Here is a 12,869-nt window from a genome sequence, read left to right on the forward strand (position 1 = left end):
TCTTTTCTATTTAACAGCCTGGAGGTTTGCTATATACCTCTCTGCTTGATCATGTACATGTGGTACTCATGGCAAGCCTCCTGCCTCAATATCCTAAGTACTGGTATTAAAGATTGCAGATACACCACAATGCTTGGCTGGACAACTTCAGTTTTTATCTCTGAAACTAGTTTTTATTCCATGGAATCTTAAAAATATTTTAAAGATTCTAAGGTGGACATGGTGGTTCATATCTATAATCCCAGTAGTTGAGAAGTAGAGGAAGGAGCATCAGGAGTTCAAAGACTATCTCAGACACACAGTAGTAATTCTGTAGTAGGGCTAGGTTATGTGAGACCCTGTATCAAATATAAAAATAAATGAATAATAAGAATGTTTTGATCCAGGGTGTGATGGCACACACCTTTAATCCCAAAATTTAGGAGGAGAGGCAGGTAGATTTCTGTTGAGTTTGAGGCCATCCTGGTCTACAGAGCTAACTACAGGACAGCTAGGGCTGTTTCACAGAGAAACCCTGTCTCAAAAAACCAAATAAAGGAAAAAAAAAAATTTTTAAATTTAGGTGGTAGTGTCGCAGCAGAGGTAGGTGGATCTCTGTGTGTTTAAGACCAGCCTGGTCTCCAGAGTGAGTTTCAGGACATCCAAGGCTATACAGAGAAACCCTGTTGGAAGGGGCAGTGGTGGGGGTGTTACAGTTGTCGTAATGGAACATCAGTGTAACCAGAGTGGTAATGAAAGCCCAGATAAGCTCTGGTTCTGTTAACAGGGTGACTTTGAAAGAAACTAAATGACAATGTTAGAGAAAAGGGAACAATTGTTCTGATACTTCTGCTGAGAGATTAATACCACAAAGATTCTGGATAAGAACAAACAGCATTCTATTAGAGGACATGGTACAAATATTCATTAAGTGATGTTTGAAGTGCTTGTTCTAAGAAAATATATCAAGGAGTGATATTTAGTGCCATGCCCCTCTGACTACCATTGTATCTAGAGGGGAATCTGATATTAGTGAGGATTGCCATACTGGATGCATTCCACGGCAATTTAGAGGCAAAGGCACCAAAACATGCTCAGATTTCATGTCATAAACTTTAAGGACAGTGACAGATTAAAACTAATGATGGAGAAGAAAATAAATCCTATCAAGGTAGGTTTCCCTTTTCATTCTTGAGCTAAATTAAGTAAGCTTACTTAAGTTGCTGAATCCAAGGGATGATCCGCTTCATGTCATCATTCACACATTTTTCCATGTCCTCCAGAGTGGCCTGGTCTACAGAATAAAGAATTATCAATTTACTGCTTACAAGACAAACAAAATCTTTATCTATGCAGCAATAATTTAAATGAAAATTATTTTTTTAGACAGAAACCCATGTTACAGCTGAGTGAGAAAATAAACTAAATCCGTCAGAAGCTATCAATCAACTTGATTTTCCTCCTTCATATTTTATTGGCAAGAGCAAGTAGAAAATACACAAATAGTACTTGGCATATTAAGAGTTTTAAAAGCTAAATAGCATTTGCAATTTATAAGTATGTAAAACTAAGAAAATTACTAGACTTAGAACCATAATTAGAAAAAGAAACCATAGCCTATTGAAATACTGCTTTTTACAGCAAATTATCAAGCATACATAAGGAAGACCTGTTGTCTAAACAACTGGCTTGCTAAATGTAGACCAAATTTTTAGTGACAGTAAAAAACTATTAACATGTAAAACACTAAGCAAAGAATAAGGCATGAAATGATTTCAACTAACTGGATCAAAATCTACAAAAAATTAGACAGAAATAAAAATGACATTATGGTGTACTATGCCATGCCCCCACCTCTCAATTCTTATACTGAAGTCCTTATCTCCACTGCAATACTGTTCAAAGGCGGCTTTTGTGAGGTAGCTAGGTTCAGAAGGGGTCATGAAAGAGGACAATCAGGACAATTAGTATCTCTATGAGCAGTTCTCAACCTGTGGGTCATAACCCTTTTCACGGCGGGTCACTATCAGATATCCTGCATATCGGATATTTACATTATAATTCATAACAGTAACAAAATGACAGTTCTGAAGTAGTGATGAAACTAATTTTATGGGCATGATTCCTACAACATGAGGAACTGTATTAAAGGGTTGCAGCATTAGGAAGGTTGAGAACCATTGCTTGCTCTACAGGAATGGAGAGTGTGCATCCCCATGGAAGCGTCAGGAATGAAGCCCACACTAAAACTAACTCCACTAACACCTAGATTATTGTTCTGCAGCCCCCACAACTGTGAGAAAATACATTTCTACTGTGTCTTGTTATAGCAAATTGACCTGTATGCACAAAAAATTATTTCCTACCCCTTTACATTTATATGTGCTGTTAACAATTGAGAAAATAAAAATAGCTAAAGAAAAGGCTTTGAGATGGGAAAGGCACACAAAGGTACATGGGAAGGTTTTACATTTATATGTGCTGTTAACAATTGAGAAAATAGCTAAAGAAAAGGCTTTGAGATGGGAAAGGCACACAAAGGTACATAGGAAGGTGCAGCAGTGGTTGGAGCATGACTGTCCTCAACCATTAGTAGTCAGTAGTGGACCACAAGCCCACCCTCCCTGCTAGAGGAGCTGGTATGGTGCACTCACTAGCTTCAAAGTCAGCAACCTCCTACTGAGGTAGCTGATGGACCTAGCCAAATTATAGTAAGCTATGGGTAAGCTAACCAACACCACACTGACTGCTGATCATGTCAAATATGCCCTTGTTCACTGGTATATGAGGGAAGAGATGGAGAGTTTTCTGCAGTCTATGAGGATGTGGCTACTCTAGAAGAGATTATTTTGGAATGGATAATGATGAGAGAAAGGATGAAGAATATTAACCAGATGATGTAATTTTTGTGCTTCCTTGGGATGTCTGCTGTTATGTGGAACTAACTGTGGTATCCTGAGAAACAAAAGTTATGTTTCCATTTTAAATGGGTGTGGGGGGAAGCTTTAAAAAAAAAACAAACCTCTGCCATATGCCATTATCTATCATAAATATGTGATTCAAAGTCCCATTTTCCATGAGCTGCTAATATATTTCTCTAAAAAAAAAAAATCTATCTATCTATCTTTCTTTTTTATTTGTTTGGGTTTTTTTTTTGGGGGGGGGGGTCCCGAGACAGGGTTTCTCTGTGTAGCTTTGGAGTCTGCCCTGGAAGTAGATCAGGCTGGCCTAGAACTCACAGAGATCTTCTTGCCTCTGCCTCCCAAGTGCTGGGATTAAAGGCATGTGCCACCACCGGCTGGCAAAAATCTACCTTTTTAACCAGGTGTGCCTTTAATCCCATTTTATAAAGCGGAGACAGGGGGATCTCTATGAATTCGAGCCTGCCTGGTCTCCATAGCAAGTTCCAGGTCAGCCAAAGCTACATAATACCATCTCAAATAAGAAAATCCCTTATCAAATTGTTTTGTTTAATATTAATTTCAAATGAAAAACATGCAAGCATATTCAGAAACATCGAAGAATCATAGAAAATGCTTTTGTTCCTGGTAAATATATATCATTTGAGAACCCCCACTCAGTAACAGAACAAAGTACAAAGAAATCAAACTTCATAGCTGGGAATGAATATAGTTAGTTCAACCATTTGCTTAGAAATAAAACTTACATTTCTACTGAATTAAGGGTCAAGAAAAATTATTCTAGGGCTCCATATCCCAAGTTATATAGTTATACTGTGATGAGTACCTTCTCTAGACACAAATTTCATTAGCAATTCTTAGTAGGCATTTCTATATCATTATTGGTAGTGAAATGAAAATTGAATTTCTGGACAAATAATATAAAACCCAACAGATATCAATGTTATTGCTTTTACTTAATAAACAAGTTTAACTTCTGATACAAAAAAACTTGAATCAGACTTAGGAGTTCCTAGTACTGGATGTCATCCAGATCATTAGTCATTCCATACTTATCTTCAACACTGTACACATCACCCTTACCTATACATTATAGTAGATAATTTTTTTTGCTTTCCTTTAAAATATATTTCCTTGAGACAGAAAGATGACTTGGGGGTTAAGAGAAGTTGTTGCTTTTGCATAGGACCCAGGGGTTCAATTCCTAGGACCCACATGGTGGTTGAAAGACATCTCCAGTTCCAGGAGATCTGACCTCTCTGGTTAACAGGCATGCATATGGTGTGCATACATATAAGCAAACAGACATACACAGATTCTGACATTTAGCAACTTACCAAGTCCATAAAGCATCAATTGGAACATTCCAGAATGCAAATCTACAAAAATGTGTAGGCACTCTGAATTACCACAGGGCTCCAAGATGGGAACAATTAGAGCTGGAAGTGCAGTCTCTATGGAAGCTGAACAGTTAAGAATTAAAAAATTATTTTTCAATCTGAATATTTTCACAAAATTATTTTTCAATGAATACAAACAAAGGAAAGTCTGAATATAGAAGAAAAGACACAATTCTACAGACTTTGGAACTGAACAATAGCATCAATTAGTACTAGCTGTAAAGGAAAAATGTCATTTATTTAGCTGATTTATAAGACATATTTAAAAAAACAGAAAGAACAAATAATTCAAAAATCCCATAAAAAGAGGTTACTCTACCTGATAAAAGACCAATCCCAGTTATCTGAGTTACTTCTATTCAGTAAATTTAGTAAGTCAACTTTTAGAGGTTTTTTTTTTAATTAGTGGAAAACTGAAGAAAAAAGTTTAATATACAAATTTTATTCATATACCAATAGATTATTAATATAATTTTTTTATCTTAAAGATTTTTTTGACTCTGACAACAAGGAACTCATGTTTTTCAAGAAGCACTTAAAAACTATTCATTACATGAATTTTTTTTTTGTATACCTCATTTTTAAATCCCAGATGAGATGAGAACGTAGACAACTGCTACAGTCAAACCTGTAAAGCTAACAATATACTTAGTCTAAGAGTTTTGTGGTACCTCTATTAACTTGCCCTTTAATCTCTCAATAAAGCATAATAACGAAACCCAGTAATTCAAAGCATAGTAAATGCCACTCAGGTTAGGAATGGCAAAAGAAAAGTCTTGCCTAATGACACACCTCAAAATGCCTGCCTTCCAATAGGTATTACTCCTCTGTATTATTTTGTCAAATAAGAACATTAGCTTCTCTGCTGTGGAGCATTCCTTTATACTGAGTGAAGATCTGTCACTCAGATCAGTTTAATAAAAAGCTGATTGGGCCAGGTGGTGGCTTTAATCCCAGCACTTAGGAGGCAGAGGCAGGTGGATCTCTATGACTTCAAGGGCAGCCTGGTCTACAGAGCAAGTTTCAGAACAGCTAGGGTTGTTACACAGAGAAACCCTGACTTGAAACAAAACAAAACAAATTTTTTAAAAGTTGATTGGCTGGTAGCCAGGAAGGAATTATATGTGGAACAACCAAACTAGAATGATGGGAAGAAGGAGGGAGTCAGAGGAGATACCAAGAAAGCTTGTGTAGAAAATAAGGTAGCAGGGTGTTGATGGCACACCCCTTTAATCCCAGCACTCTGGAGGCAGAGTCAGGCAGATCTCTATGAGTTCAAGTCCAGCCTGGTCTACAGAGCTAGTTCCGGGACAGGTTCCAAAGCAATACAGAGAAACCCTGTCTCGAAAACAAAAACAAAAAAACAAAACAAAAACAAACATAAAAACCAGAGGCAACAAACCATGAGCCACATGAAAAAAAAAAGCACAGATTAGAAATATGAGTTAATTTAAAGAGTTGGGAAGTAACAAGCCTGAACTATTGGCCAAGCATTTATAATTCATATTAAGTCCCCATATAGTGTTGATTATCTGGGAGCAGGTAATCAGGACAGGAAATTTTCCTACAAATGGTAACCAACATGGGACACACCAGATAAAGTTTTCATTTACATCTAATTATTATTTATCAATAAAAAAAAATCAGGAATAAGATATCAGGGTAAGAACCTGAAAGACCAGAGAAGCAGGGGAGACTAGAGCCAGCCGCCAAGGAAGCAGGATGTGTAGAAAATGAGGTCAAAAGTCATGAGGTATGTGACAAAGCATACATAAAAACGGCAGTAGCAAGCCTGAGCTATTGACCGAGCATTTATAATTTATATTAAGTTTTATTTGTTAGCAGGCAGTCAGGGACAGGAAAACTCCTCCTACACTTTCTACACACCACCAGCCACTAGCAGCAAAAAAAATGGCAAATTTGTGAAGGGTTTCCTGGTACACTGAACTGGTAGCATGAACAATCCTGTATTCAACCTTTGGCCCCAAACAAATAATAGAAAATGTCATCTGTGGCTATCCCATCTTGAATATGTACAGTCTCATTGAATCTTATAGACTGAGAAGGGCAAGGCCTAACTCAGTAGCCTTACACTATGCAGGCCAGGTTGGCCTCGATCTCAGCAATCCTCTGCTTCAGGCTCCCAAGTGAGAGGGGATTATAGGCCTCAAACACGATGCTTATCCCTTTCACTCGTTATGCATCACAGAAATTGTCTACCACCTCATAAATTTTTAATATTTAAAATGGGTGAAAATACCACTAGTACTATCTACATAAATAAAATATAAACAAAATTAATAAGGTAAAAAGCTGAAAGAGACTAAAAAAGCTTTATAATCATGTATAAGTCAACATCAATGCAAGAAATTAGTTCAAAACAATAGTGTTTTGCTGACTGTATTACATTGGACAGTATAATAAAAATATTTACAGTTTATGAAGCAGGGCTGCTGACCATGTATGTATTTATGTAGCAGTGAAAATAGAACCCAGAGCCTTAAACATGCTAAGTCCATACCTACTACTAAGATATCACCAGACAGGGGCTACTGATAAAACATTTCTATAGAGTTATAATTTGTAACTGGCACAGTGCAATATATTCTTTAAAGCAAAACCATTTTAAACTATAATAAAGTACAACTGGCAACTTTTAGTTTTATAACAACTATAATTTTAATCTAATTATCAAAGTTGAATAATTTTGTGTAGATAGGCATCAGCAGACATACATCCAACAGAAACTAATTATGATACATATTTTTGAATATATTCTATGGCTGCTGATATCTATTTTTGGTGGAGTTTTATTTATGTTTGAGAAAATGAAGAGAAATATGAAAGTTATGCACAATTAAAAATGGTTATTTAAGGTGGGTGATGGTGGCACATGCCTTTAATCACAGAAGCAGGAGGATCTCTGAGTTTGAGGCCAACCTAGTCTACATAGTGAGTGGCAGGACAGCCAGGCAGGGCTACACGGAGAAACCCTGTCTCAAAAACAAAACAAAAGTGGTAGTTTGTTGTATGCTGCTTCCACCTGGCAATGCCAGTTCAGGTCTAGTGGGTGGAGACACCCAAGACTCAAGACAACACTGAGAACTGGATGCATAATATCTCCCTGCCTAGCACGAGTTTGGCCTTCTCTGCACGTGGTTTCCCCTGAGGCAACTCCACCCCCCCACCCCCCACCCCCCCCATCCCCACTGACCGTGAAAGCATACACTTCCACGTGTTCTGTTCCAAAGCCCTGCAGCTATGCCTTCTCCAGGGCCTTTCTTGAAATGCTCTAATCTCTAATTACTCCCTTCAGGCTCTTCCAGTTAGGAATCAGGACAAAAGTAAAGTGAAGCAACAGCACTAACATATCAAAGAATGGACTTAAGTGCTACAAACCTTTAAAGACACCTTTAATTCCAGCACTCCAGAGGCAGAACCAGGACTATCTCTGTGAGTTCCACATTAGCCACAGCTATACAGTGAGACTGTGTCTCAAACAAATACAATTTATACCCTAAAATGGTGGATAAACAGACTTTTTCCTGGTAGTCCTAGTTTCAGAAAAGTGCTGATAAATAGGACTTGAGGTACCAATCTCAAAATCTCCAAGTCACAGTTCCTGTAACACTATTCTCAAACACTTGAGCCATCAAACACTTGATGGGAAATGTCATTCTGTAAATATGTTGGTTAATAAATTGAATAAAGCACTGCTGGCCAATAGGAAAGCAAGATAGGTGGGACTAGGAGACTAGGAGGAGAGAGGAAGAAGTTGGGAGGAGTTTCAAGATGTAGAACTCCAGGTTCTCTCTCCCCTACGATAAGACCACGTGGAAATACTTAGATAAATAGAAATGGGTTAATATTTAAGACAGAGCTAGCCAATAACTAATTAATACTAACTAGTAACAGGCCAACAGCATTATATCGAATTCAGCGTCTCTATGTGTTATTTGGTGCTGGTGTGGTGGTGGGACCAAACCTGCAGGAAAACCTACTCTTAAACAGGCTTGAATCCAAGTGTTTCTACTGAAACTAGAGACCTAGGAGGGGAAAAAAAAAACTTATGCTAACAATAGCTTCCAACTAGAATTGGAGAATGGGGCCCAAAGCATGTATACATCATGTTTGAGAACATGCAGCTAAACTCAGATCTTCTGGCTAGTCAATAGAGACACCTCTACAATATGCATGAAAGAGAAATTACGAGAACTTAAATCAGTACACCAAACCATTACCACCCAAGCTTCTGTTTTAGAATTTACATTTGGCCAGGTGTTTTGGCATATACTTTTAATCTGGAGGCAGACACACAGAAATATGTGAGATTCTACATACTGATTTCCAGATGGCTAGGGATACATAGGGTCTCACCACCACCCCCCAAAAAAGAGTTCACATTTGGTTTGATATGTGGTAATTTATGTATGCACTTGGAACTTTGGGAAGTGGAGGTAGGAGAACCAGTTCAGATCATTCTCAGGTACATAGCAAGTCTGAAGCCAACCTGAACTGAAGGACTAAAGGATGGAAGAAAGAAAAGGAGGAAGGGAGTGAAGTACGGAGGGAGGGAGGGATAAAAGAAGGAAAAAAGGAAGGAAGGAGTAGAAATACCATAAAGTTACCAAGCATAGGGGAAAAAATTCTTGCAAATCTTAATGTATAAAAAGGGACTTGTATCCAAACTATACAAAGAACTCTTATAATTCAACAATAAGAAAAAAAGATAATACAATTATAAAATGGACAAAGGATCTGAATAGACACTTTTGCCGAAGATAGATGAAAAGACCCTCAACATAAAGACAAACAAGCCAAAACTACAATGAAATCTCACTTCACACTCAGTAGGATGGCTAGAAAAAAGGAAAAGAAACAATAACCAGTACTGGGGAGACTGGGGAGAAGACAGAACCCTTACACAGTTGGTAGGACTGTGAAATAGTCAAAAGATTAAACAGATCACCTAACCATTATTATACTCACAGGAATATATGCAAGAGAAATATAAATGAATGTTCACAGTTGGACAGATGTTCCCAGCTATACTCACAATAGTTGAGAATAAAAAATAACTACACTGTCCATCAATGAACTGATAATATATGGTATATATGACAATAAATTAAAAACCTGCTATAACATTGATCAACATTTAAAACAATATGCAAAAAGAACACTCATTACATGATTCAATTATATGAAACATTTATACAGATAAACCTGCACTGTAGATGAGCCATAGAGACAGGTAAACACAGAACGAATGATAGTGGGTATAAGGTTTCTTTTGGGGATGACTAAAATACTGTAAACTTAGACTGCTCTAAGTATACTAAAAGTCCCATGAAATATACATGAACATTTTTAAAATATTGCTAAAAAAAAAGAATGTGAGATTACTGCCCTTCTTCTAGCATCCATGAGGTTTGATTTTACTTTCCAGGCCTCTATTTATTTGGAAGATGGGGAAGGGGGAAATGGTAGACAGATTGCTTAGTGGTTAAGAGCACTGACTGCTCTACCAGAGGCCTAGAGTTCAATTCCCAGCACCCACATGGCAGCTACATGTCTGTAAATCTAAGATCTGACACTATATATAACATAGACATACATACAGGCAAAACAGAAGTGCACGTAAAATAAAGATAAATTATGTTTTAAAAAATATGAAAGGGGTAGCTTCCACTAAGCTTATAATTAAGATTATTGAACACTGACAATTAACAGACATACACACACACATAACACACACACACACAAAAAAAAAACATTTAACCAATGCATGCACACTTCTGGACTGCCTGCCTTTACTTCCTAGGCCCACATTTGCATTTTTGCTAAAGTTCCCTTCCCCTATATTCAAAAAATGTTAGGACTCCCTGGTGAAGAGGGACAGGGTGATTGGCAATTCTATCCATCCAGCAGAGAATTACATTCTCATCTGGGAATTTGGTTAGAGAATGACTTCACCTATGTCATGAGTTGTAAGTGGAGATGAGGTCTATGTTCTCACTCATGTCTTGAAAGGGCTGAGATTTGGATGCCATTTTGAGGAGGCCTACTATTTAAGGTACTAATTATGCTGGAAAAAATCCCAAGTCAAAGGGCCTGGGGGACAACATGCCACAACCTCTAGGTAGGAGAATGCAGTGGAGGGCAGTTGTGAATAAATATCAGGAGAGACATATGTGGACATGCTGAATTTGTGCAGCAGGAAACTTGGGTGTTGAAGGGTCTGGTGGTTGATGGTAGACCCCATTTATCTGAGGAGAGTTGCAGAGTCTTACAGGCCCTAAGTCCAAAGTCAGCAGGCAGCACAACCTCTGTAGCAGGCTTGCAGCAGCAACATTGTCTCTTAGTGAGACTGAGAACTCTGAAGCTCAGTCCCAGAGGAGTTCTCTCAACTTCTGAAGCCGCCTCCCTCCCAAAGGGTGTTTAATGCAGTATTCAAAGCACTGAGACACCATAGTCTTCCAGTGCTTTGCATTCTTGACTCCCCAATGCATTCAAGAGACACCCTCTGACTTAACCATGGTCAATTGGAGAGTCTGCAGTATGGGACAACCTGCATGGCCCACAGAGTGGCCAGCAGAGGTTTCTGGTATGCAAAGAAGGGAAGCTCCTAAAATGAAGACAGCGGTTCAGAATCTGACATTTGACTGCTTCAGACTCAGTGCCCTCCTAAACAATAGGAAAAAGAGACTCCAACTTCAATCGACCAACCCTTCTACCTGGAAAACTCCAATATTAGAGTATCCGGGAAAAAAGGTGCATAGGCTGGATAGATGACTCAGAGGTTAAGAGCACTGGCCACTCTTCCAAAGGTCCTGAGTTCAATTCCCAACAACCACATGATGGCTTACAACCATCTATAATGAGATCTGGTGCCCTCTTCTGACCTAAAGGGTGACATATAGGCAGAACACTGTATACTTAAAAAATAAATCTTAACAAAAACAAAAAAGTGATAGTACTTTTGGTACTTCGCCATTTAGTTCCCCCACCCCCTTTTTCCAACTGTTTCCTTTTATTATGATTTCAGTGCTATTTTTACTTTATGTAAGGGGGGGGGATTGAGACAGGGTCTGCTATGTAGCTCAGATGGCCTTGAATTCACTATATAGTCCAGGCTGGTCTTGAAATCCAGATCCTCCAGCCTCAGCTTTTTGAGTGCTGCCATACTGAGTCTTTTTGAAAAACAGAAAAATAGGCAAATATTTGTTGAATTTTTGTTGCTTATTATTAAAGAAAAATAAGCACAAAATATATCCACAGTATAGATTTCAAAAGCCATATAATACTGTAAATGTCCCTCCCACTAAATTTTTTTTATTCTTCTTATATTTAGGCAATTTTGTTTGTGCATTTCTCTTTAATGTGCAATACTTTTCCCCTCTTGTTCTTTTTTGACTTTCTGGTTCGGCTTTCTTTTGACCTTGATTTTGCTCATTTACTATTTTTACTTTTACCCTAAATAACATTTAAGGTGATAGTTTACCCTGTTCTATGGCCATGGGTTTTATACTAGTTGGCATTAATCAGTTTTAAGTGTATTCCCGTAGCAGGTTTGATTTTGTGTTACAGCACCTTGTTTTGTCTTCTCTGAATGATAGTTGAGACTGACTCCTCAAGAGACGGTTTCTCAGTAAGAAATTCCCCCCATATAACTGGAAGAGATAATCCATAAAGATGGGTGCATAAAGAACAATGAAAAAGGAAGGCAACATGACATATACAAAAGAACCTAACTCTTCGATTAGCAAATCCATAGATACTGAGATAGCTTCAATACTGAACAAAGAATTCAAAAGTATGTCTGTAAAGGTTTTCAAAAACTAACAAGCAGATAAATTAACTAAGGGTACAGATTTCAAAAGCCTAAAAGATAGATGTGAAATTAGCAACACTAATGAGAAGTTCAGCAAAGAGAGTGTGGGGGGGGTGAAAGAAGGAGGAAAAATAGAAATGCTAGTAGAAATGAAAAACTAAATAAATCAAATGAAAACCATAGTGGAATATTAAATCAATACACTAAAACCAAAGGGCTGACTATGACTCAAGTGGTTAAGAGCACTTGTTGCTTCTTGCAGAAGAAACAGATTCCATCCCTAACATCCACATGGTGACTCACAACTATTCCTTAACTCCAGTTCTAGGGAATCCAATGCCTTCATCTGATGTCTGCAAGCTTCAGAAAGCACACATGATTAACATGAAGGCAAAACAGTCATACACATTAACTTGAAAAAATTTTAAAAATAGACTACATCAAGCAAAAACACAGTACCAGAGATGACAAGGATGACAAAATTCTATCAGACATCAAAAAAGAAATTAAGTAGATTACCATGACCAAAAAGCCAAATTAATTATCTATGGAATAAAATAAAAATAAAAAAGAATCCACAGAATAGAGAGACCACTGAGTGGTTAAAAGTACTTGTTGATAGAGGACACAGGTTCAGTTGCCACCACCCACATAATGGTTTATTATTCCAACCGGTTCCAGGGTATCCAACACCCTCTTCTGACTGCCCTGGGCACTAGACACATATACATATAT

The 12,869-nt window shown here is 37.8% G+C and overlaps 1 protein-coding gene across 2 annotated transcripts in view; it reads right to left on the reverse strand.

The window, feature by feature from the left end:
• Med14 (mediator complex subunit 14) overlaps positions 1–12,869 on the reverse strand; it is an 88,323-nt gene that overhangs the window by 43,795 nt on the left and 31,659 nt on the right. For both annotated transcript variants that reach the window (XM_051179244.1, XM_051179245.1), the window contains exons 11-12: positions 4,238–4,363; positions 1,195–1,273 (exon numbers count right to left, since the gene is read on the reverse strand). In XM_051179244.1, the coding sequence (XP_051035201.1) occupies positions 1,195–1,273; positions 4,238–4,363 (205 nt within the window). The remainder of the gene's footprint in view (positions 1–1,194; positions 1,274–4,237; positions 4,364–12,869) is intronic.

Source organism: Phodopus roborovskii, unplaced genomic scaffold, assembly GCF_943737965.1.
Source record: "Phodopus roborovskii unplaced genomic scaffold, PHOROB, whole genome shotgun sequence".
Taxonomy (NCBI): Eukaryota; Metazoa; Chordata; class Mammalia; order Rodentia; family Cricetidae; genus Phodopus; species Phodopus roborovskii.